Source organism: Leptidea sinapis, chromosome 15 (assembly GCF_905404315.1).
Source record: "Leptidea sinapis chromosome 15, ilLepSina1.1, whole genome shotgun sequence".
NCBI lineage: Eukaryota > Metazoa > Arthropoda > Insecta > Lepidoptera > Pieridae > Leptidea > Leptidea sinapis.
In genome coordinates this window covers 3,364,355-3,391,453 of record NC_066279.1, presented here as the reverse complement: position 1 = coordinate 3,391,453, position 27,099 = coordinate 3,364,355, and the positions used below count along the sequence as shown (strand labels likewise).

At 33.2% G+C, this 27,099-nt stretch overlaps 1 protein-coding gene across 2 annotated transcripts in view; it reads left to right on the top strand.

Moving 5' to 3' along the window:
- Positions 1–27,099, top strand: part of LOC126968368 (protein qui-1) — a 127,278-nt gene that overhangs the window by 29,618 nt on the left and 70,561 nt on the right. The window contains exons 2-5 of one of the 2 annotated variants that reach the window (XM_050813352.1): positions 19,572–19,735; positions 21,900–21,979; positions 25,101–25,223; positions 25,703–25,869. In XM_050813352.1, the coding sequence (XP_050669309.1) occupies positions 19,624–19,735; positions 21,900–21,979; positions 25,101–25,223; positions 25,703–25,869 (482 nt within the window). In that variant the 5' untranslated portion in view covers positions 19,572–19,623. The remainder of the gene's footprint in view (positions 1–19,571; positions 19,736–21,899; positions 21,980–25,100; positions 25,224–25,702; positions 25,870–27,099) is intronic. The other variant, XM_050813353.1, reaches the window with a different exon arrangement.

Here is a 27,099-nt window from a genome sequence, read left to right as displayed (position 1 = left end):
AGTTTAAGTTATGTTGTAACACTGTTTCAATATTGTTTTATCAGAATACAAATATTAAACATGAAAACACATTCCAAGGCCTCCAAGATTTAGGCAAATACCACACCCGACGAATTGTAATGCAAGTACAGAGTTAAATAACATAAGATTTACTCACCTCATTATAGAATATGTATATTACTAAGGATATACAGATTCAAAAGCCAATATTTGATACATGTTTTTTTTTATGACCGTAAGTAACGAGACGAGCAAGACATTAGCTGATGGTATTGATATGCCCTGCCCATTACAATGCAGTGCCGGTCAGGATTATTGAAAAACCCATAAAGTCTGAGCGGCACTACAACTGCGCTCGCCGCCTTGAGATATAAGTTGTCAAGTCTCATTTGCCCAGTAATTTCACTAGCTACGGCGCCCTTCAGACTGAAACACAGTAATGTTTCACGGCAGAAATAGGTGCCATTGTACCCATAATCTAGCTGGCATCCGGTGCAAAGGAGGCTCCAACTGTAAGTCACTGGAACAGCTATCTCAGTTGGAAGAGCACTCGAACGCAATGCGAGAGGTCGTGGGTTATCACTTTAAAAACATAACAAATTGTTTAGAACAGAGGATAGGCAGCATCATCTTTGCAAGAGAGCATGACAATTAACTGCGATCGCCAACCCATCAACCAAGCTTGGCGATGATGTCAAAACTCCCCGTTTTGGGGAAGCTTTTTCTAGCAGTGGGCATCTTCGGGCTTATATGATTTTGATGAAAATACGGATTGCACTCCGGGAGTGCCGGCAGAAGTGAGAACTTGGAACGTTCTGCATTTTTGGATATTTTGTAATGGTTAGGGAATCATTTCGCGGAAATTGCTTTATTTATCAGTATAAAAGTACTCGCATTTATGTGCTAAATACAACATTCATTTATAGCGCTATCGTACACAAAAATAACAATTTATATTACATAAAAATATAACACTTCAGAAGTATTACAATTATTTTACATTAAAAAGTTTATGTCCTAGAAAAATCAACTTTCATCCATATTTTCAACTTACAAAGTTACGATCAGGTCACGTGTCCCGACGCGAGTTTAACATTTTATATCCATCCCAAAAAAAACGCTGCTAAAGAAGTTTTCACTTTAAAAAACAACACTAAACTCATATTTCCTATTGGTGTTTCATATCATTACGCTATATATCATTTAAATTTCTTTTTCATTTGGATCAGTTAGTTAAATATAAATAAATATTTTATTGTTTAACCCAACACTGTTCATATCTATACAAAATTATAGTACAACTACAGCTATACTTAAAGCGATCTTATTAAATTTGTTCTCTGAAACGATGCGAAGTGTTCCTGTACGAGTGTGCTCATGTAAGCGAGCGATTTCTTTACCAGCTTTCAATAATTCAAAGGTAATACAAGTCGCGTCATCTTGATTTCTTTCATTAGTATCATGAACCTATAAAACAATGTCGAGATAAATATATTAATCAATAACATAGAATATGATCTCTATTTTGGATGGCTATATTAGCTAATAATTTTTGTTTAAGTTGTGCATATTACCTCTGAAGTCATCCAATCATTGGAGAATCATTCAGATATCGAAGGTTTAGTAAATATATTTTAAAGTACGTTCTTTTTTTTATGGCATATCTATTTATCAGGGGAATGGACTGTTGACAAAAAAACTGACTTCGAATATATTGTATCTAAATATTCTGTACAATATTTTTTATAATGTTGCTGACTAAAACATAAAACACTAGAATGCGACACATTACCACAGCGTTGGTGGATATATGATGAGATAGGAGAAGTAGAAGGAAAGAAGAAAATATCCCATATTAGATTACCAAAATGATAGATAAAAGTATACGCCCATTTACATCATCATTGCAAGGAAAAAACTAGTACTTACCCAAAGTAGTAAATAGGTATCAATAATAATATGTTATATAAGGATTAATTATCCACACCAATGATATTTTGACGCACTTAATGCCATTATTAACAGTTGCTTAAGCACATGTACCGCCTTTGTGATTTGCACAAGCAACTCGTGTGTGACTGAACACATAGCTCTTATGAGACACATGTTTTAGAATATTCTGTACTTTACTATAACCTTTTACACATACATCTATTTATCTTTTTAGCTTATTGAGTTGAGTGTTGCAATGATATATTTTAATGAATAAATTTATTCTTAGTGAAACGCAGATAAATATCTATTTTTAGTACATGTTAGTGCTTCTTACTATTTATTGGTAGGAGCAATTTCAATAAGAATATTGTACACATTATAACATTAAACATTATCTGCTTAGCCATTATATACACCTATATTGGCTGGGCTAAGAGAGCAATTGTCCTAACGATCATTGCAAACTTCTTCGGCTCTACTGTATCCTTTACCCATTCGTACAACAGCATCTCTGTCAAACGAATAGGGTTCTTAAAGAATAAAAAAAATCCGAGAATTAGTAAGCTCCAATCTTGGAGTTATTGAGTGAATTAAAAGTTAGTTTAAGAGAATGGCAATGAGTTTCATGCAACTTCTCATTAAAGCTGATCCTTTTCCGAACCACAACCTTATGGAGACGCAGATATCTCGACCTAGCGATACGTCATATTTATCGTACCCTGGGTACAAAATTGAGCACTTTCGCGAACGGACCGTCTTTAATAAATGCAGCCACACTGCTCTTGGTCGTAATATTTTTTCTATTTAAGCCCTAATTAATATCTTTGAAAACTTGTAAATAGCCAACTATGTAAATATTTTCCAATCTATTTCTGTATTTAGCTGTAAGTTTTCCAATTACAATAAAATAAAATTGTCTTTTGCCAAGTGAACAACGTTGTTTTCTTAGTTCTGCTATTTTGTCATTTTTAACTTACGAAACACTTTTGAAATGATCAAAAAAAGTGAGTTAGGCAATATTTACCGTAAATTATATTAACAAAAAAATGTGAACAGCAGTGACAAGCACAGGGGGTCAAAAATCATAAAATTCGTGTGACGTAATTTATGGATGGCTATTCAGAAAAAGATTCTCATTTTTTTAATGAGTTTGTAATTACCTCTACTATAAACTTTCAATGATCTAAGTTGACTCACTCTGTAGCCCTGAGTAAAAAATATAAACATATTTCTCTTTCTTATTCAAATTTGTAATTACATTATTCAGCAAAAGCCCTGTGGGCATTGTACCTGGCCGTGTTTGAATCTCCCTTAACAAATTGCCTCTACTCCGCTGAATTAATAAATTTACAATTCCCAGTGGATTATAATAATGTTTAGGTTCTTTGATGTGTATAATTTACTGTACCTTAATAGGTACAGTAAAGGTATAATTACCTTCATAGTATATTATTGGTAATATTAATTTATCTTTTCCTTTGAATATCCCCGATTTTTCATTCCTGTTCTCTATTCATACAGCTCTATTCGTGCAAATCTGTTAAAATCGCGACAAAATCGTCAATAAATTTTGAATCAATTTCACGTGAATAATTACGCAATCACTTCAAACATATGGAGCGTAGAAACGAAACACTGAAAGAAAATGGAAGAAACATCAGACGTTGAGAAACTTGTACGTATTGACAAAGAAAGCAATTTTACCTACGTAGGAAACCCTGTTGTAAGAAATTGAAAAGTGAATAGAAATGCGAAATTGATTTAAGAAGCGACGCGAACATGAGCGGCGGTAAATACTTTCCATCTGCTGAGTTTATTTATGGCATAAAAATATATATGGTTATTATTCTATATTATACAAGTATTTTTTGTTAAGATAAGTTTTGGAACCAGCTAATAGCAAACCTATATTTATAACCCCCGTGCTTTCATACCCTTGTCACATTAAGATCTTCGTGACGTCAGCAGAAACTCGCATATTTGCAAACGGTACCATATATTGGTAATTTAAAAGTGTGTTGCAAGACCTGACTTCACTAATATGGCCGCCTGTCCCTGTTACAACGATCGTAGTATTTAAGCGGTAACATCTACCCACGTCAGTAACGATATTGTATAATTAATTGTAGCGAATCACATAAATAAAGAAACTATCACTACTGAGTGTGGATATTATCTTCAAACACGAGTTACCTAACGCACATTAAAAACCAGAATAGTTCGTTGTTTAAAATACAGAAAACTGGACGTAAACCAAGGTAAACGATGAAACACTATTATCCATATTCATAAAATATTGTCTAGCAATTGTTGTTTGCTTTTACTGAATATTTTTTCTGCAAATATACTTTTTATAGTTCGGACATAAATCTTGTAAGGCGCCGACATTTGTCTTTTGTTTGTTTTGTAGTTTATATATTTTCTCCTGGTATTTTTCCATTTCGTACAACTAAGCATTGTGTATATTTTGGAACTAATTACAGCGGCTTAAGATAAGCTGAATCAAGATTATTCGATTCTTAAAAGTTTAACGAATTAAACTAAGCTAATTCATATTTGACAAATTCGAAATAGATTTTGCCTGAATATATATAAATAGATTTGCTTGTGACCAACTGGTTTTACTCGACAAAATCATAGAGAGTGAAAACCAATGACATATTTTATAGAAATATAATGTTTAAAAATATAGAAGCAATTTAACGCAACGCAAACGTGATGATTAGATGAAAGAACTGACCTACTTAGCTATAAAATAAACATTTTCTTTCAGTGTTTCGTTTCTACGCTCCATATGTTTGGTGTGATTGCGTAATTATTCACGTGAAATTGATTCAAAATTTATTGACGATTTTGTCGCGATTTTAACAGATTTGCACGAATAGAGCTGTATGAATAGAGAACGAGCACGAATAGAGAACAGGAATGAAAAATCAGGGATATTCAAAGGAAAAGATAAATTAATATTACCAATAATATACTATGAAGGTAATTATACCTTTACTGTACCTATTAAGGTACAGCAAATTATACACATCAAAGAACCTAAACATTATTATAATCCATTGGGAATTGTAAATTTATTAATTCAGCGGAGTAGAGGCAATTTGTTAAGGGAGATTCAAACACGGCTAGGCACAATGCCCACAGGGCTTTTGCTGAATAATGTAATTAAAAAATTGAATAAGAAAGAGAAATATGATTATATTTTTTAGTTAGGGCTACAGAGTAAGTCAACTTAGATCCTTGAAGGGTTATAGTAGAGGTATCATGTTATAAATGAGTATCTAAAATTAACCTTTTTACACGCTTTTCATTAGCTTCACCTTTATATATGTTTGTTTGTAACCGACTCATTAGGGTGCGATTTTGACAAACTTTAAACGGCCAGATTTCGTTCAAACTTCTTAGATTTATCGAGGTCCGATAGCAATACATTAGTTTGATAAAATTATTCCATTTTTCAATATGTAAAATAAGTTTTTTAATTATTTATAAAAAATATCATCTATCGTCGAAAAGGCAGGTATTGGTGTTCATTTTAAATTTCAACCATTATCTTTTCAACCAGTGTGTTTTTTCGTTTTTTTTTTAACTATTTAAATTTTATTCTGAATAGTTTTTTCATTAGTATTCCATCCTTTACGTACGTCACACGAATTAATTGATTTTTGACCCCTCCCTCGTCCTTGTCACAGTTGTTGCTTCCCTTGTGTTACTTCCCCACCTACCTAGTGTGATGTCAGTTATTTTTCAATTTTATATTTACAAATTTATTAAATTAAAACAGGAGTATTCTGATTTCTCTTTAAATTCAGTTTTCTTTGCAAGTATTTGTTATTAGATTCCACTTCTCTTTCAACATTGTCACTACTTTTCATACCATTCCTTATTGTATTAACGTTTTCTTGTACATTTGTTTTATTTTTATTAGCATAAGCTGCACTAACAACTAACAACTAATAATTAATATAAAAATATTAATAAGTATTATTTATATTAATAACTTCATAATATAATTTACGGTAAGAAAAACGGTTACGGTTTAAAAATCACAAAATAGCAGAACTAAGATAACAACGTTGTTCACTTGGCGAGGTACAATTTTATTTTATTACAGCTTACAGCTACAGTAAAAGATTGGCAAATATTTACATAGTTGGCTATTTACAAGTTTTCAAAGATATTAATTAGGGCTTAAATAGAAAAAATATTTCGACCAAGAGCAGTGTGGCTGCATTTATTAAAGACGGTCCGTTCGCGATAAAAGTACAACAAGTGCAAATTTGTGAACAAAGCAAATTAAAACATGCAGATAGTTGCAACTCTTTTTATGTTTTTCTTTAGGTATGTAGTTTTTGTGTTGTAACACTTACATATAAAGCATTTTATTTTGAAAGTGTTTGATGTCACAAATTTTGGCCCCTCCCCACCCCATGTCACTCATTGTCACACTTCATCGACCCCCTCCCTCCCTACTTAACATGTGACGTTATTTATGGACGGCCCCATATTCGATATGTAATAAAAAAAATGTCATGGTGTAATAATCCTTTTTTTATCTAATTTTCAATGCATCTATAGGATGACGAATTGCTAGTTTTTTGATTTTTAGAATAGCATTTTCTATACTGTATGGATTGATTGACAGATGACAGAAGCTTAGGATTCTAAATATTGAAACTAGAGATGTACATCGAATACTGCAGTACGGTAAACAATAGATCTTACATTGAAAACTGTCGTAAGTTAAACAAGAGATCGTTTATAAATGGCCGTATGTTAAACAAGAGATCATATTATATTGAAAACCGCTATAGTTAAGCAACAGATCGTATATTAAAATCCGTATTAAGTTAAACAAGAAATTGTATATTGTAAAATTATCTATTAGTTAAACAAGGGCTCGTATATTGAAAACTGTCGTAAATTAGGCAAGAGATCGTATAAGATCTCGATATTCCATATATCGAATAGTGCTGTAAGTTGAACTTGCAGCGCTGTTTGATATATTTTTTTTTTAATTTTTGTGTACTGGATAAGTCCTTTGATACCCAATTCTCTTAAGTTTGAAATATAGTCATTGCATAAAATTTAAAATAGAATAAATAAAATTAATGTCTAAAGAAAATGTGTACCTTGAATGAAAATTTAATATACGTTCATAAAAATCGTCACCTTTTTGCTTTTAATAGTGATTTAAATTATTATAACACTAGAAATAAGGGATTGCTTGTAACTAATTCTAGTAGGCTTCATAACATACATAATAGCTTTAAGGGTAAATGTATACACTTCCATAATAAAGTCCCAGCCACTGTTCAGGCATTATCTATAAATAAATTTAAATGTTTTATATAAAAATTGCTCTGTCGTAAATCATTTTACTCCACAGCTGAATATCTAAATGATTGGACAGCCTGGGACTAGATTGTGATTATTTTATAGCGATAGAAATGACTGTACAATATTGTATATTTTTATTGAAAAGAGTGCAAAAAAAGAATGCTGGGAGAGTTTCTTGCGCCGCTTCTTCTCTCTCAGAGGGCCATTTGTTTCCGAAGCGGTAGTAGTATCTATTATATTAGAAATGACATCAAAAAGAATTCTAAAGGAATCAATTTTGAGAAAATAAATGCCTTTTATGCCTTTTATAAAATATGAAAACGATAAAAAAATTGTATGAGCTCAATACTTATACCCTGCTATAAAATTATTTATATTTTTATTTCTATAATGTCTTAGATAATAAAGAAACAGTCGGCTTCTCAACTCAGTTACATCCATCATAGTCTGAACTGCGGTGGCGCGGGTAGAAACTTTTGACAGATTGCCTTTGTATCAAGAGACTACTATCGCAGTACTCGAACAGTTTATATACAAAGAAACTTCCAGAAAAATCTTGAAACAAAAGCGGTGTGTGCTCACACGACACATGTAAAAAGTATCCATATTCATAAAATAATTTACTTTAATATATATGAAAATAATAGTGTATTTATTAACAAGAGCATACATAGCTTAAGAAGTTTTAACTTTAAAAAACCATTATTCTGTTAAAAAAAAATATAGCCTTTGTATCAACTATGCTTAATTTATTCGACTTTGCGGTCCTGGCACGAACTGGTGGGCAGATGATTTTAAATAATTGTGTTAAATAAATAGGTTCATAAATACTCACCTTAATGTCTTACCTAATATCGGTGAACTCAAGCGATGGCCAAATCTGAGGTCACTTGGAAGTCAAAGCCAAATTGACTTTGAAGCATCTGGGACTCATAAAATATATAGCAAGGCGTTCGAGCCAGCCCACATTCTAACACTCTTCAAAGCGCAGGTCCGATGTCTGCAACGGAGAGCTGCTTGAAATTTTGGGAAACCAGAATTCTATGAAAAGCTAGACCACTTAGCGTTGCTTAAAGATGTCGCCTTATACGTGGCACCTACCTAATTTGTCACGTGGGAATTTCGAAGAGTTGCTTGACCTAATTCCAGACACCGAAATCCCCCTCAAGATACATCACAAACTTAGATCATCATTCTCGACATTTTGATGATACTAGGATGACACGACATGGCTAACAAAGAAATGGACATTCCTGTGGTTCCTTTGGTGTTGCAGGAGAATGTGGGCAGTGAGCACTTAACATCTAGTGAACCGTACCCTTGTTTTTTCTACCAATGAATACATAATAGTGCAATTACGGAAGTCTCACTCCGCAAAATCAATTAAGGAAATAGGAACTCTTGCGGTCATACAATAAGGTGTAATTTAGATCGCACAGTGGTACTAACCTACATTTTAATTTTCAACTAGAAGTTGCCTCTCTTTCTATTGCGTGACTCTTCTGATGACACTAGGGTTAACTTCTTTACCTAAAACTGTACCTACTTAGTATAATGTCATCTTATGAAATAGCTCAGTTTTTTCTATAATGTAAATAGGTATATAATCGTAATTTAAATCAATATTCTTTCGTTGTCCTACATTAGTTGCAGATACTAATGTATGCGTTGGAAAACCACGACTTAGTATATAGGGAATAAATAGGTAGCTTACATGAATGGCATTTTCTTTAATCATATATATACCATAATAATAATCTCCATGTTTAAAATATTAGTCGAATATGTGAAGTACGTGACAACGAAGCGTCACTGCTAGCTCGTGAGTCCCTACTGGCCGGCCTACTCTGTAGAGGCCGCCGCACGTACTTACGATTTCAATACCTACACGGGGAGAGAGACAGGCCCTGCTCTCAAACATTCTTTCACAATAGTACTCTTCGCATTTTAAAATGTCGAATAATCGTGATTATAACATACAATAATCATAAATATGTACAAGCCAAATTAACACTACATACAGTGATCACGACATCAGTATTATCCAGTCACGTCTTGAGGCATGATGAATGCTGATCGTAGCTACACTTCATAATGCTATTGTTGTATTCACACCAATTAAAGTAGGCACTTCTGCCACTTCAAATTTACCTCGCACGAATTTTGGCACAATTGAATTTTGCATTTAATGGATTTGGACTGAAAACGTCTTTAGACACACTGAGCCGCCTATTTAAGTATTACTATCGCCTATTTGAATATTCAAAAGAATTGTTTAGCGTTTGTGTGGTTAAGGTTACTATAACATAAAATACTTTCTTAATGATGCCACAGATTGGGAATGAAGCTACCGCCCTCAGGCTGTTACATTATAAGTTTAATTGTAAATTATTACATTGTAAACATATTTTTTATGACAGAAAATAGTCTGCTGAGTTTGTTGCGCCCGTTCTCTTCAGGTCTGAGGCATACTTTTGGAATGGGTGGTAGTTTTTCACTTACAATAAGTGATGTCACATCCTATTTCGAATAAAAATATTTGAATTTGAGAAAATCAGTCATAAATAGTTAATTTTTATATATTTACCTCGTCTTGATGATTTTTTAACCTACATAAGGTTAATCAAATCAACAGATACAGTTAATTTATCCTCTGTCACTTGAAGATTTCCAAGTACTTATAGGTAGTTTGTAGAAAATACAGCAAGTTATTATTTTTATTTTTAATCCACAGTATTTACTTTGTTACGATTTTGTTATAGTATGTACCTACAGATGAAGATTAAATTTATGAAAAAGATTTAGCTTTGACAGTAATAAATATTTTTAACGGTTTGCCAACCATTAATTACTTCAAACCTATACAGCTGTGAATAACATAACATAACCTGATACAAGATATTCTTTGATTCGTATTATAATTTATATATTAGAAATTTGTATGTTCATTAAAAAACAGCAAAGGAACTTTTTAAACCAGCAAAGGACTATTCCATATTAGGATTAAGAGATCCAACTCGCCTTCTGATGCCATACTGTAGAACAGCGCTTCATCAAAATAACGCAAATGTTATGTGTATTAGGGTCTATAACCACCTACCAAAGAATATTAGAGAGATGCCTAAAACATTAATGCATAAAAAATTAAAATTATGGTTAATAGATAAATGCTTTTATAGTTTAAAAGAATTCTTTAGCCAAAAATAATAGTATTCAAATGTAATTTTTTGAGAGGTACCTACAAACTAATGCTTATTTTATATTATATTATTGAATTAAAGCTATGTAATGTGTATTAAGAACGTATAAGTATAAATTAAATATAATATTCCAATATTGACACTCAAATATTTGTATGCCGATATATTGGCGAATCGTGATGTACACCAATTAATTGATAACAACTATGTTACCACGATTCATACAAATAAATCATTTCATTTCATTTAGAAAAAAAACCGACACTTCGCGGCTGGCGACGATCATTGGTCATAAACTGCCTATACAAATGATTTAAGTTTTCTTTAGTGTAAATTCCGCCAATATTTGTGTCTCGTGCCAGATTTTGGCGAGACGTTCTGACGATGCCTCGTGTAGACGCGAAACACGTGTCGAATTGTTTTAAAAAACAAATATTGGCGGAATTAACACTAAAGAAAACTTAAATCATTTATATAATTATGGATTTCCGCAAAGTAACGCCTAATTCAATAAATTTTCATAAAATGCCTGCCATGCATTAATTTGCCCTCTCCACATTCGGCGATCACGTTGCGCCACTTCGCTCGATTATATCAAATTAATCTCAAGCTCTGTTTATTATTATTATATTTTTTTAATTAGAATTTACAATGTATTTGATGGTATTGTTAATTTATTTTTGACGTGTCTTATAAATCGATGAAAGCCGGCTGCACGCACGAAAATGTGTCACGTTCCTGAGCCGAGCGTGCAAGCGAGAGTGAAGAACAAGTGATATAGAGGCACGACCCGCCTATGCTTTCAGCTTGTGATCTTTTTCTTTGATTATTAAAGAGTAGTATCGGTCGACGAGTACAGTAATAATAAATAGGCTATATTACAATTTTGATTAAAAAATATTATGACTCAAAGTTCGTATAAAAAGACGTTTTCTTATGACGTCATCAAGTAAAAGTATCGTTCATAAACGTACTTTACAGGCAGCCAATTTTTTTCTAAAAATTATCATTTGATATAAGGTTCTTGCTGTTCAAACGGTACCAAAACAGGAAGTTAAATAAAAAAATATATAAAACACTATTTATGGTACGACTAAATAATTTTAATAAAATATAACCAATGATACTTAAAACGGTAAGTAACTAATAGGGTTAGTTACGTAAGAAAAAAATATTGCTTATGTAGAAGTAATAACCGTAAAACCCTTTGCATAAAATTACATCGATTTTTCGCTTCCTTTGTGGATTAAAGCGACGCACGAAAACTCTAATATAATTTAGTATAACGTATATCGAATCACTCAATTGAATTTTCATTACGGTCTACATCCAACAGTCGATTTCACTCAAATGGCTATCTATTATTTTAATTAATTTAGTGCTTTTGGTATATAGATAACTGGTCTGTCTAGCATCGCATATTTATATTTTAGCTTGGTATTTGTATAAGATTTTGTATTGAAACGTTTTTCCTACAACATGGATTTTTTATAGAAGAGGACAATCGAGTGTACGGGTTATCTGATGTTAAGTGATCACTTTTGTTTGTTTTTGTTGTGTATGCGCTTTTTTAGAGGTTGTAACTGCTGGGAAACGCCGCGCAGTTAGGTGGAAGAAAGTTCCTTGAAAAACACCGATTTTTGAAGTAAAGATTGACTTATTTAAATGCAGATTGAGGAGCGAGTATTGAATGATGCAATCTCTAAGCTTAATCATTATAAACTAGAGATCAGTTTATTACCTTTGGCTGATAGATATAAAAATAGAATTGAAGGCCCACGGACGAATTTGCGGGTTCAATGTTCTAATAACAAAAAAGCGGCCAAGTGTGAGTCGAACTCACTCATGAAGGGTTCCGTATCAGCAAGTAACATAATATAAGAGTTCTTGTAGTTCAATGTTACTTTGATCGATGTTTTAATAGTGTATAACTTGTGGTTTACGATTTATGACGTATTAAGAAAAAACTACATACTAGATCTCGTTCAAATAAGAAGTTTGCATGGTAATGTACATAATATATTTTATTAGGTTTTATCATTCTCTTATTTTAGAAGTAACAGGGGGGGGGGGACTCATTTTACTACTTTGGAAGTGTTTCTCGCGAAACTATTAAGTTAGAAAAAAACGACATTTACAAACCTCGATACCATTTTTGAATACCTATCAATAAATACCTCACACGTATGGGTTTGATAAAAAAATTTTTGAGTATCGGGTAATTATGGGGAACCCCCAAAGTTTACTGTGTTTTTTTCTGTTTTTGTCAAAATTAATCTTTAACGCAGTTCACAGAATACACTTACTTACCAAGTTGGAACAGTATAGCTTCGGAAAAAAGGGGCTGTGATATATGGATGGACAGACAAACAGACACGACGAATCCATAAGGGTTCCGTTTTTTGCCATTTGGCTACGGAACCCTAAAATACAACAGAATGAAACTTGACATTTTTACACCTTATATTTATTTCAGCATAGGGCAGGGCGGATATGAAATATTACGAAAAATTACTTGCTTTATTATCATAAGGCACGCAGGTAGCGTGTTTTTCTGTAAATATCAGAATCATTAATTATGGGCTAATTCTTGGAACTACGGAACTGTGGTTATTATTACCTCATCACATCGTAATTGATATCGATTGAATGTGAAAAGAAAATAACGAGCCTAGTGGTCCAGTGGTATGTTTGAATGGGTTACGGGTTCGGTTTTCTTATTACAGTATTTCAGCTATTTCTTGGTAGTAGCAATATGTTTACGTAACCGATTTCGGTAACTCTACGAACTATAAAGGTAAATCTTACACCAGTGCTCGAACCGCAGAGTGGAAAGTTTTTGTAGAATGCACGCATATGCGTATGAATTTTTGAAGTCATTATCACTTTTAGTATTATACATGAATGGTGGACATATATTATTTTTTTATCAGCCTATTGGATCCCACTGCTTGGCAAAGGCCTCCTATGCTTTACTCCATTTATCGCGGCCCTGTGCCAGCACCAACCAGGGCTTTTTACAGGCATCCAGATCGTCACATATACTAAAAATCTCAAGGGGCATAAGCGCAATAACAAAGGGCATAACCGCAATAACAAAGGCAATAAAAAACTAGACGAATAAAAATATCCTCAACGCTGTTCATTGCAATATAATAATTCTGTCTCCCAACAGAGACCTATAGACCATTCTTTAACTTTAGTAATAAAATTTTTGAATGAGGGGTCCAAATACGCGAACCTTAATGATCGGTCTTAACTACAACACTCCAAAGCCATTGTCTAATACAGAATACCCTGTATCAATTACGTCTACTATGTTATAAGACGACCTGGCAATAAATCCACCATGCGAGTAGAGACTGTAATGAGAACGATGGCGGGAGGAGAGTTGCCGTATTACCCCGTAATGGGGCAAAACGAGAATGTCAGGGATTAGCCCTGTAAGCATTCTTCACTCATAAAATTGGATGAGCCACTGATACTAGAATCAACCAAAGATTATGGTTATGTTATCACCTTATTCCTACCGCCGAATTACACCTTCGCACGACACACTACAGATTAGGATATCATCCCCACCATCTGGATGTATGGCAGTCCTCCACAGTGCGGTTTTCAAGGAGCTTTCTTCCTCGTACCACTAAGCTGGTGAATGAGCTTCCTTGTGCGGTGTTACCGGGACGATACGTCATGGGTACCTTCAAAAAAAGCGCGTACACCTTCCTTAAAGGCCGGCAACGCTCTTGTAATTCCTCTGGTGTTGCAAGAGAATGTGGACGGTGGTGATCACTTAACACCAGGTGGCCCGTTGGCTCGTTGGTCCCGCTTTTCAAAAAAAAATGCTACGTGAATCCTACCTTTTTTCCCGGCTAATTCTTAGTCTGTAGTTTTTTCACGTTCTAGTTTGAAGACTTTTTTTTTAAATATTATTTCTTACTATTATATATTAGCTTATTTCTCTTCCACGATCAGTTTTAATGCCGCTAAATAAAGTTTACATCGAGTATATTGGGAAAATTTATAACTAAAATTGTAATAGCATCCATTATTACCAAATTGCGTGTCACCGTATCGCGTAATAGCGTGTAATAGCCGAATACTCATAAATCATTAAAAGTTTTTTTTATACAAGCTAAGTTTTTCGCTTAAAAACAAACACGAAGCTGCATTCATTGGTGGATGACAATTTTGGTTCTTTAGATACGATATCAGTGGGAGGCTCCTTTGCACAGGATGCCGACTAGATTGTGGAAACCACAACAGCGCCTATTTCTGCCGTGAAGCAGTAATGTGTAAACATTATTGTGTTTCGGTCTGAAGGGCTAGGCCGTAGCTAGTGAATTATTACTGGGCAAATAAGACTTAACATCTTATGTCTCAAGGTGACGAGCGCAATTGTAGTGCCGCTCAGAATTTTGGAGTTTTTCAAGAAACCTGAGCGGAGCTGCTTTGTATGGGCACGGCGTATCACTTACCATCAGCTGAACTTGCTCGTCTCGTCCCTAAATGTCATATAAAAAAAGCAACGATGTCATAATAATGTCGAAATATGAGAAATAATTGTATGAATATCGAACTATAACATAGTATGTTGCAGCAGATCTATAAGCAATGCCAAACAAAATTTGCTTATTTATTTATTACAAGGAAAAATCACAATAACTGAACAATATACGAAAAGATACAAAATATAAATATAAATGTGTCCTCACCAATATTTCATAGATACAATAATAATCAGCAATAAGATACAAAAATAATAATCAAAGTGGTACACAGTTACAAACGCAAACATTCACAGAAATAATTAATTTGTTTATACACATTGATATAAAAGAAAAACTGGTTATGTTCGTATATCAGATTGAGTTCCATAAGTGAATACTATACCATTGTAATATGCTTAAAATTGGATAGTTTTGATCTGTATGCTTTCTATCGTTCCAAAAGAACTTACAAAAATTTTTAATGTGAAGCTCAGTTCATCATAATTATTACTATTTACGGATAGTTAGATGATTCCGTTTAAAATCGGGCCATACCATTGGCTCAAACCAAGTAAACTCCTCATTCATATAGTGTACATTCGCATTGCAAGCAATTCAGTCAACCAACTGAGGTGAGCGAGTTCACTGTGGGCTTATTGGTCACAACGAATGTAACACAATATCGTGATTGGTCGGATATCAATCACGATATCTCGTAAACAATTTGTAGTGGTTACTGTGGGCTTATAAAATATCTAATGGTTGAATTTCAAAAGAGACCATCTAAGTTATACCAAAAATAAAAAAGTTTATTCAATAGGGTTAATGTGAGTCGAAGAAAGCGGGGAAGTATGTCATCACCTTGGCAAATGAATCCTCCATTACCACTCCCACTTCTTACCCCCAAAAATGGATATAGTTGAAAAAATTAAATAAAATTGGATCTGGACATAAGTATTAACTGCAGAGACCAAACACAACCTTAAACTTAACTAGTAACTCAATTCAAAAAAATAGTTGAGCTTCGTTCAAAAGTATCTGCAAAATTATGTGTCAATTTCTGTAAAATCAAATATTAAATGAATTTGAACTAAAACACAAAATAAGAACTTACTAGATAATTAGACTGACGTAAAATGCCACTGCTGAATATCTAAATAGACTAGATTGTGATTATTTTATAGCGATAGAAATGACTGTACATTATTGTATATTTTTATTGAAAAGAGCGCAAAAAAAGAATGCTGGGAGAGTTTCTTGCGCCGCTTCTTCTCTATCAGAGCGCCATTTGTTTCCGAAGCGGTAGTAGTATCTAGTAGTATAAGAAATGACATCAAAAAGAATTCTAAAGGAATCAATTTTGAGAAAATTAATGCCTTTTATGCCTTTAAAATTTTGATCTCTAAAGCGCCCGAAGGAATCCAACTCACATGTTGAATGTATAGACTAATAAATACCTACATTTACTCTTTTAACCCATAAATTTACGGCATAAATTGGGTGTGCTATCTTAATAATCATGTTAATAATTAAAATGGGGAATAAAAATACATGAAATAATAAAAGTATTGGTTCGTAAAGAAGAAATAATAAATTTTCGTTAGTCAACCGTTTCAATAGCTTTATTCTAATTAATTTGATGAAACGGGCGAGCCTTAAATTGAATAACCTAATTAATATTTTCTTTCTGACATCATTCCATACGCTATCGAGAAATCTAATTTTGGACATTGATAGCTAATATCGTAAATACAAACACTAGTTTTTTCTTTCTTTAATTTTATGTAAGAAACTCTCATATAAAAAGGACTTGGAAATGTTTTAATGGGTCACCGATTTTGAAGTGATTTAAAATTCTTTTTTTTTTAAAGAAAATTTATTGAATTAGGTGTTATTTTGCGGAAATGCATAATTATCATTTTTTGTGTTTTCTTGAGTTCAAATTCGCTAAGATATGTCTACAGCCAATTCGTTATATTGTGTTTCGCCTCTACACGAGGCATCCTTAGGAGATATTGACTCGCCAAGTCAGTCTCTAAAAAAAAATTTGATCCTTTTTTGAATAATGTTTGAATTTGAATTCAAATATGAGTATATATCTGTGAGGCAGGCGCATTATGTGATATTGATTTAAATTACTCAAACTAACAACTAAAGGCCTTTGTAAGGACCATGAATAGTGAACGCATACACAAAAAGTTGTAAGCAAGCAATTAAACGTATAGGTATATTGAATTATTCAACAGCAGGATCATAAGCGAGCTTTCACAAGCACCTGTCGCAAAGCTTTGTACAATTCTGTAGCACATATTGTGAAACTTCCATGAATTATAGTTACAGAGCTTTGTGTTTTCATACAATACATTTTTGTCGCTTTCAATATTAACACAATGAAATGTTTTTAATATTATGATAAGCCTAATAAAGGTTTCATATTAAACCTATTGTGGGTATTACTTTTTTGATACAAAAAAATATACATTTATTTTATCATGCTAACCTGTCTTATTTATAATCATAGGTTGACTGCTGAGTAAGGTTATTGATTAAATTTAATTTATTTTTCATTCAAAATCAACAATTTTTATTCAAAATAGGATATGAAATTACTTATTGAAGGCCAAAACTTACTACCTCTTCGAAAATTTATGCCTCAGACTTGAGAAGAACGGGCTGAAAAAACTCAGCTCAAACTTAACTCGGGGCTTCTTTTTTAAATAAGGTTTTGTTACAATCAAATAACCTTTACCACATTAGCGTCTTTTCGCAATTCTTTTGAATTTCGTAGTAAATTTGTTTTGAACATTTTATGGGATATGTTGTATCGCATCATCACATAGCCTCACAAAAGACTTACTAACTCGACTTAGCAAGTTAACCTATTAGTAGGCAAAAGAAGTTATCACAGTTCCTAGTAAATTTGCTTATATGCATATAATAATACTAGCTGACCCGGCAAACGTTGTTTTGCCATATAAAGTATAATTCACGCGATAGTTTTACAAGTAATAAAATATTGCCTATATTATAGCCTGTACATCATTTTGTTCTATTGTCAATAGTTTCTGCAGCGCACGCAAAAATAGGTTTTCGATTTTACACCTTGTGTTACAAAATAGCAATTTTATTACGGATCCCTAATTTTGAAAAAAAACATAGCCTATAGCCTTCCTCGATAAATGGACTACCCAACACTGAAAGAATCATTCAAATCGGACCAGTAGTACCAGAGATTAGCGCGTTCAAACAAACAAACAAACAAACAAACAAACACTGCAGCTTTATATATTAGTATAGATAACAGTAAACAAAAAAAAAATGTTTTAATTGATATCAGGAGGATGAAGGTTTGAACAAATCACCTGATGATATCACCGGCATCCATAATCTTCAACAACACATGAATAATCACAGGGACATTGGCGGCTATTTTATGGGTATACGCGGATTTTTATGAAAATAAAAGACGAGCTGAGCTATACGTAAAGCTGATGGTAAGTGATACGCCCTGCCCATTACAATGCAGTGTCGCTCAGGATTATTGAAAAACCCAGCTTCGTTCGTCACCTTTAGACATAAGATGTCAAGTCTAGTTCAGAACGAAACACAGTGATGCTTACACTAATAGGCGCCGTTGTGGTCCCCATAATCTAGCCGGCATCCTGTGCAATGGAGCCTCCTGGTAAAGTTTCATAGAAGGTACCCATTACAGAATGTCATACTTATCTTCTTATTATATTCTTTTCTTTTTCCTTTTATTAATAATAAATCTGGACTGAAAAGTATATAGTTAATATTCAACGACGTTTATAAGTTTGTTAGTTGTTTTTAAAGGGAGGACCCTTGAATTCTGGGATTAAATACATAAATTAAGTTTTTTTTTTATGTTATGGAATAGGAGGACAAACGAGCGTACGGGTCACCTGGTGTTAAGTGATCACCGCCGCCTACATTCTCTTGCAATACCAGAGGAATCACAAGAGCGTTGCCGGCCTTTAAGGAAGGTGTACGCGCTTTTTTTGAAGGTACCCATGTCGTATCGTCCCGGAAACACCGCACAAGGAAGCTCATTCCACAGCTTAGTAGTACGAGGAAGAAAGCTCCTTGAAAACCGCACTGTGGAGGACCGCCACACATCCAGATGGTGGGGATGATATCCTAATTTGTGACGTGTCGTGCGAAGGTGGTAAACAAAATTTATGAATGATGCGGTACTCGACCCCGCGACCTCTCGAGTTCGGTTCGAGCGCTCTTACCACTGATCCAACCGTTCGAGTGACTTGTGTGTCTTGATCAACTCGCAGTTTGTGGCTTCATCTACATGATCTACTTTACAGTTGATAACCTTCTCAACTCCAACATTTGCATATTAGGAAATTTACTTAAGATGTCGCTCTTTTAAGTCTAAACAATTGTTAGATCAGTAGGTAGTCCCGCATAGTTCATAAATTTTGTTTTCAAATTTAATATATGTGACGTTTATATATATATTGAATATTTCTAATAGCGCATCGGATAACAAAAAAAAAAGGGAAATTAAGTAACATACGTATCTCATAAGTTATCTTTTCAGTGTTATTTATGGTCAATATTTTTACAGAATGACGTGAGGGATGAGTGCTGGGCGAGGAAGGTGAGAGGGGCGGGGCGTAATGACCGCTCCGGATCCTTTGGTGCTTCAGGCACTGAAGGGGTTCACCCAGGATAGTGACAAGTGGCCGGGACCTCGCGCTGTCAAGATATACCTTGCATCTACGTACAATGGTAAGAGTATATTACGTACCTCTTTACAAGTAGCTGATGTTAATTTATAAGCGCCGCCTGTTTACAATGCAGTGCCACTCAGGATTCTTGAAAAACCCGAGCATTCTGAGCGGCACTACAATTAAACACAGAACAGAAATAAGGGATTGCTTGTAACTAATTCTAGTAGGCTTCATAAGATACATAATAGCTTTAAGGGTAAATGTATACACTTTATAATAAAGTCCCAGCCACTGTTCAGGCACTATCTATAAATAAATTTAAATGTTTTATAAAAAAATGGCTCTGTCGTAAATCCTATTACTCCACTGCTGAATATCTAAATGATCGTACAGCCTGGGACTAGATTGTGATTATTTTATAGCGATAGAAATGACTGTACGATATTGTATATTTTTATTGAAAAGAGCGCAAAAAAAGAATGCTGGGAGAGTTTCTTGCGCCGCTTCTTCTCTCTCAGAGCGCCATTTGTTTCCGAAGCGGTAGTAGTATCTAGTAGTAATTAGAAATGACATCAAAAAGGATTCTAAAGGAATCAATTTTGAGAAAATAAATTCCTTTTATGCCTTTATTGCGCTCGTCACCTTGAGACATAAGATGTTAAGTCTCATTTTTCCAGTAAAATCACTAGTTATGGCGCTCTTGAGACCGAAATACAATAATGCTTACCCATTACTGCTTCATAGCAGAAAAAGGAATATTATGTACTATCATGAATAATTCCATATTTAAAATGAGGTACTGATTGCTCGACAGGCCACCTCGGCAGATGGTAATATAAACGTTTGGAACTTAAAATGAGATTTCGTTTTAATAAAATTATAAGCAAGTACAGAATAACTAACACATTGGTTTAATTATGTATTTTTTTTTATGAAAATTAGGGATGAGACGAGCAGGGTTCAGCTGATGGTAATTGATACTCCCTGCCCATTACAATGCAGTGCCGCTCAGGATTCTTGAAAAACCCCAAAATATCTGAGCGGCACTACAATTGCGCTCGTCACCTTGAGACAGAAGATGTTAAGTCTCATTTGCTCAGTAATTTCCTTAGCTACGGCGCCCTTCAGACCGAAACTCAGTAATGTTTACACATAACTTCTTCACAGCAGAAATAGGCGCCGTTGTGGTACCCATATTCTAGCCAGTTTCCTGTGCAAAAGAGCCTCCCACTGGTAAAATGTAATTATAATATGTAAGCCATAGCGGCCAGCGCTTTACGAATTACACCGCACAGCATAACTCTTCTTCATTTATCATCATCGTCATCAGCCGGAAGACGTCCACCTTTGGACAGTGGCCCCAGAGATCTCAACGACGATCGGTACTGCGCTGCTCTCATGCAACGTATTTCGGCGATCTTGACCAGATCGTCGGCTTTTTAACTTTTTCATTTCGTAACATTTACTTAACACTGTACTGTTTCTATATTATGAGGAAAATACGCAGTTTTTCTCAGTTCCATATTGAACTTAATTTTATCCTAACTTTATAACTACTTATATACAAGATAAATTATTTCAGAACTTTGGGACAGCATAAAAGTTGGACTCAACTAGAGCACTCGTATCTATCTATTATCTATTTTCTTGAAAATCGAGTTCACCATGTCGGATGCTACGATCTAAGATAAAGAACATTACTTAAGATTACTTAATCTTTCTTTGTGAAATTAATGATAGATAATATGTTTAAAACCACTGTTCTCTTTGCTTTAGCTTTGTTTTCGGCTATAGAAAATATTGCTATCTTTGTCAACTGTAATATACTCGTAAAATAGCTTTTGATATTATAATATAGCCAGTTGAGTTTCTTGTTTCTGTTCTTTTCAAGTCTGAGGCATACTTTTGAAAAAATATTGAATCAGTTGTTGTTTTGCGAAAATTCATAATTACAAAAATGCTGTGAGTTTTCTTGAGTGTAAATTCCGCTATGATTTGTCTTTTAATCAATTCAACACGTGTTTCGCCTCTACATGAGACACCCTCAGGACATGTTGACTCGCCAAATTCTTGCACGAAACTTAGGTATACTTTTCCGAATGGCTGGTAGTTTTTGACGTTCAATAAATGATTTTTAATCCTACTTTGATTAAAAATACATGAAGTTGAATTTGATAAGTACCTAAATTATGTTTTTGTATAATCATCTCTCATTTTGTTAGATTTTCGTGAAGAAAGGCGCCAAGTCCTCGAGCTTGTTGGACCAGAATTGCAGTCTGCGTATGACGATAGATACATTGAGGTAATGTTATTATTATAATGGTTAAGAACTCTGTAATAATTTGTCTATTTTATAGGGGAGGCTACTTTTATCTTCTGAAGGACTCTTCTATATCCAAACAACACAATTCTGGGTATTTAATAGACAAATCATGGAGCAGATTTTATTTAAAATAGAATATTAATTTTATAATAAAACAATAATGATAAAGATAACCAAAAAATGTGTTGTACCATTTTACAATTTTTAGATGACGTCATAACTTTAACTATAACCGTCCAATCTTCGCCGCTTGAAGCTTTTGTTAATGTTAAACTTAGTTCATGTAAATGTTTAGCTAAATAGCTACATGCCAAAAGATTCAAATAAATATTCGATATAAACTATCTATCACTAATTATTTTTTTGATGTGTTTGTTTATTGTCAGGAGAAGGTTCTAATGAAAGAAAAAAATAAGAAAATTGGGGGAAAAAGTTAAGAATACTTCACCACCACATAAAATTATTTTTAATCTAACTTTAGCGCTTTGGACAATATAAACTTTTTTAATGTAACCTTTATGACGTTTGACATAGAATTGACAGAATACGTGCTACAAACATTGATAAAGAGGGTTTAAAAATTCTGAATTTCGTTTATAACAGAAGCTTCGGTCAGAGTTATTTTATTGATAAAATACACATTAAATAATTAATTTATTATTTCTTACGCAAAGATGTGAGATTACTGAATTTCTTAGTTAAGAGCCATCACACCTAATATTAAAAATTGAGGAAAATTAACCATATATAGTTTTAAGAATTAGTCAATGTTTAATTTGTTTTCAATACCAAAGAACATATGATGACTCAGATTAGATGTTATTGTTTATGAAAAAATTTACGGGTCGTTTTATAGTGTTATCAATTGTTTTATGTAGTCACAACATATTATAAAACAAAGTCCTCTGCCGCGCCTGTCTGTTTGTTCGCAATAAACTCAAAAACTATTGCACTGATTTTCATGCTCTTTACACCAATGGATTGGATGATAGCGTGGTTCTCGAGGAAGGTTTTAGTTTATAATTTGTACAGTTTTGTATAGATTTTTGTATACATAAATAAAAAAATTAAAAAAAAAATTGTAAACAATAATGTTTTTGAGGTGTCGGAAAAAGTAAGCCTTTTAGGGAAAAAAAAGGGAGCTTTCAACGAAACCACTGTCTAAACCTTTTGAGATATTATAACAAATTAATATATGGTGGAATTGTGTATGTTATTCTGGTTGGTTTTATGGTGATTGGTCTATTCTGTAGACCTATAGTCTACAGAATAGATCGCGATGGCATTTGTATATCTTTATGTCACCTTAATACTTTAAAAAACGGTAGTTGAAGGGTATGATCATTCAGATATACGTTTTTGTTTCATTTTTAACTCAATAAATTAGATTACACATTTCCAACTACTACATTATTCCCGAGTACATCTTTTTTTTTTCTATTGACAGAACAGCGTCTGTCGGGTCAGCTAGTAATATATAATTTCGATATTGACTTAATATTTCACTTTATAACTTTAACTATAACAAGGAATACGATGTTGCAACACATTCCGCAGTCTATGTTAAAATCAGCGTTACTGTTAACGTTAAATCTTACTTAATTTCACTTTAACTATAATAGCTTATATGAAGCAGCCCAGCCTTAATAAACTGTTCTCAAAAGTATTTTAATATCAAATTGCATTTTTTTAAATAACAACATATTATCAAAAAAGCCTTGGGATGCTTTTTAGCTTATTAGTAGGGTATGAGTCACTCCTATTTTTTCCTTACAACTTATCACAGATTATGTAAAGCCGGGCTTATATAAAGCTTATCTACGTGTTAGCTGCTCTATTTTTGAAATTCTGACAGCATTTCAATGTTACGATATGAGTCACAAATTTATGTTCACTTTAATAAAAATACACATTTTCTTATTGAGTAAATATACTCTACATGTATTAAAAGGTTATATTTCAAATGTTTTTAATTTTTTTGTTGTAAAAGTCATTTGCATAATAAATATGATTTTGAGATAGGGTTTCCAGATTGGGTGAATTACTCTTCCACCTTCCCCCATACACTTTCTTTCCCTTTTTCAATACATTTTTGTCTTGCTGATTGTGCTTTATCATCACTCCAGCATTTCGTTACTGTGCCTACATTACTCTTCTGAAGTTGGCCCTTTATAACGTGTAGTTTCTTTAGTTTAACCTCTGTATAGCGCGCAATATGCCTATTTCCAATGCAGTGTCAGTAAATGTGCAAAATGCCCTTCACGTATTCACCACTAAACGCTTTTATAGCATCCTGCAGAATTCTAATATTACCAGGTCGTCGATTGAATTGAGCTCAGAAGATCTGCCGACACTACGATATCATTATAATATTAATAATAATACCGTTATATCTTACCTTTCTACATTATAAATAGTTTAATTTTAAATCTTGCTATCCATATCGGCGCCTTTTAGTGTTTAAACTAGATCTTATTTGGAATACATAAATTAAAATAAAAACAAATTATTTTCGAAAAATTTAATACGCTCAAACTAACTACTGCTTCTAATACTGATACTGCATTAGGTCATAAATATTTTCAAGGCTGTCGCTGCATTTTTCCTTTTTGTAATAAAAATTTAATATATTATATTGATTTTCTTCACGAGGTTAATCAAATTTACTTCTATTATTAATTATATTTGATTTTTTAGATTTGGCAGAAAGAAAAACAAAAAAAAAACATTTTACGAATTTGTTTTTCTTTAAACGTATTTTATCTTTTTTTGTATATTTATTTAAAACGTTACAAAATTACATTAATATAACAGCAAACCAAAAATCGCGAAGATTTGTCCGGATTGCTAACACGAGTTGAGTTCGTAATGATAAATAAAATTAAGAGTAGAATTTTTTTTAAGTACGTACACATCTAAAGCAGTCAGATACAAAGAGTACAGGCAAAGAGATTATATTATACAAGTAAAAATATTATTTGAGAAAAGACTTCCACTACCTATTAGATGAGTTGACGGTATATCTTTACCCCACAATATCTTAAGTAAAGATAAGACAGGTAGTAAGTAAAAATAACGAGTGTCTTATAATCGCATAAAGGTGAATTTCGTGGACATGCACTATGGCTGCGATGGCGGTGACGAAACAAATCCAGCTTTACTCAGATACTATCTAGACGAAATACGAAGCTGTAATAACACCTCCAAAGCCGGCTTCTTCCTGGTAAGCACTTGGGTTTAATATATTAAATATATTATTTCTATATAGTTAAATGATTCGAAAAGTAATTTTTATTCAAGCACAAATTCATTAACTAAACATTTCTGTAAATATATATTAACTTGTTATCATGTTATAACCTCTTGGATTCATTAGTTTCAACTATATATATCAATACACTCATTATACAAATAATTATACTATTTATAGATAGCCATAACTCGGGTACAACAAATTCATCACACAAACCATATCACCTACTGGTTTGAAACAGGGACCCCTGGCTTAATAGGCAATCCAAAATCATAAAAACATAGTCCAAAAAATTGAGAAATTAATTAAATACTAAAGCCAATATTGTATAGAATTTTTATAATCCCAATTGTCCTTACAGCTTTGGAATATAGTTATATTTAGAAGTTGGTATAATCTACTAATGTTGCAATTTTAAACAATGTATTAATAATAGTGGTTTGTTTTAGTGTTTCATTGGTGGCGACGCGTCGTCCTATCAACCAGTACTGCCGTTTGAGATTGCAAAAGAAACATTTGAACAACTTGTAGAATCTGAATCTTCAGATGCAGATTTGATTCGAGTTTGTTATAAAAATCATGGAGAGACATACAAACTTGAAGGTGACGATAAATGGTAAGATCTGTTTTGTTAAAAATGTATCTGTTAAAGGTAATTGTAAAGTTCACCAGATATAGATACAAATAAACAGATGACGTTCAGTTCATGTGAATTTTAAAGTATGCAAATACAAGGGTCTAGGTTCCGAATATGATTTTGTCCCATTCGGTGTCGAGACCCTTGGTCCGTGGGGTCCTAGCTCTATGAGGTTTTTTAAAGAAATAGCAAACAGGTTAGTCGAAATCACAGGAGACCGAAGAGCTGGCAGTTACCTCCGACAAAGAATTAGTCTAGCTATTCAAAGGGGGAACGCTGCCAGTATCTTCGGAACCTTGCCTAAAGGGACTCCTTTTAATAATATATTTTAGTTATTATATTATATATTTTTAAGGTTTTTAGTTTTAGGTTAATTGTTCTAGTATACATTTTTTTATTTCTGTATAAATTGATTGTAATAAATATAAAATCATATTATAATTGACGAAATGTATAAAATATCTATATTATAGATGGCATTAGGTTCAATTGTATATGAAGGAGATATAAATAGACAATAATTTATTTTATGATATCGAAGATATTGGAAAAAATATTAGCAAAAGATTAACTACTATTGTAGATTTATATGACTGTGATATAGACTTACAAAAATAAACGTATAAACGAACAAAGCGTTAGAAAGAGAAGATCATCTCGAACGGAGATACAGCAAGATAGAAAAAGAAAGCTAATCTATTGTTAACAGTAAAATAACAGTAACTGATCGCTTACAGAACTTATTTTGATTGACAAGTCGTAAGCAGTCAACCGCATTTGGAATTGGACATAGTATTTTGAATATTAAACCATTTAAGCAAATTAAAATTGATCACGCATTATCGAGCTTTCAGATTTTCTATACGCTAATTCTCTATGGACCTTCATATGTGGGAATCATTCTTGCTTACTGGCTTGAACGAAAGGATTTTACCAGTGGGAGGCTCCTTTGCACAGGATGCCGGCTAGACTATACCCACAACGACGCCTATTTCTGCCGTGAAGAAATAATGTATAAGCATTATTGTGTTTTGGTCTGAAGGGCGCCGTAGCTAGTGAAATTACTGGGCAAATGAGACTTTACATCTTATGTCTCCACGTGACGAGTGCAATTGTAGTGCCGCTCAGAATTTTTGGGTCATTCAAGAATGCTGAGCGGCACTGCATTATAATGGGCAAGGCGTATCAATTACCATCATTTGAACGTCC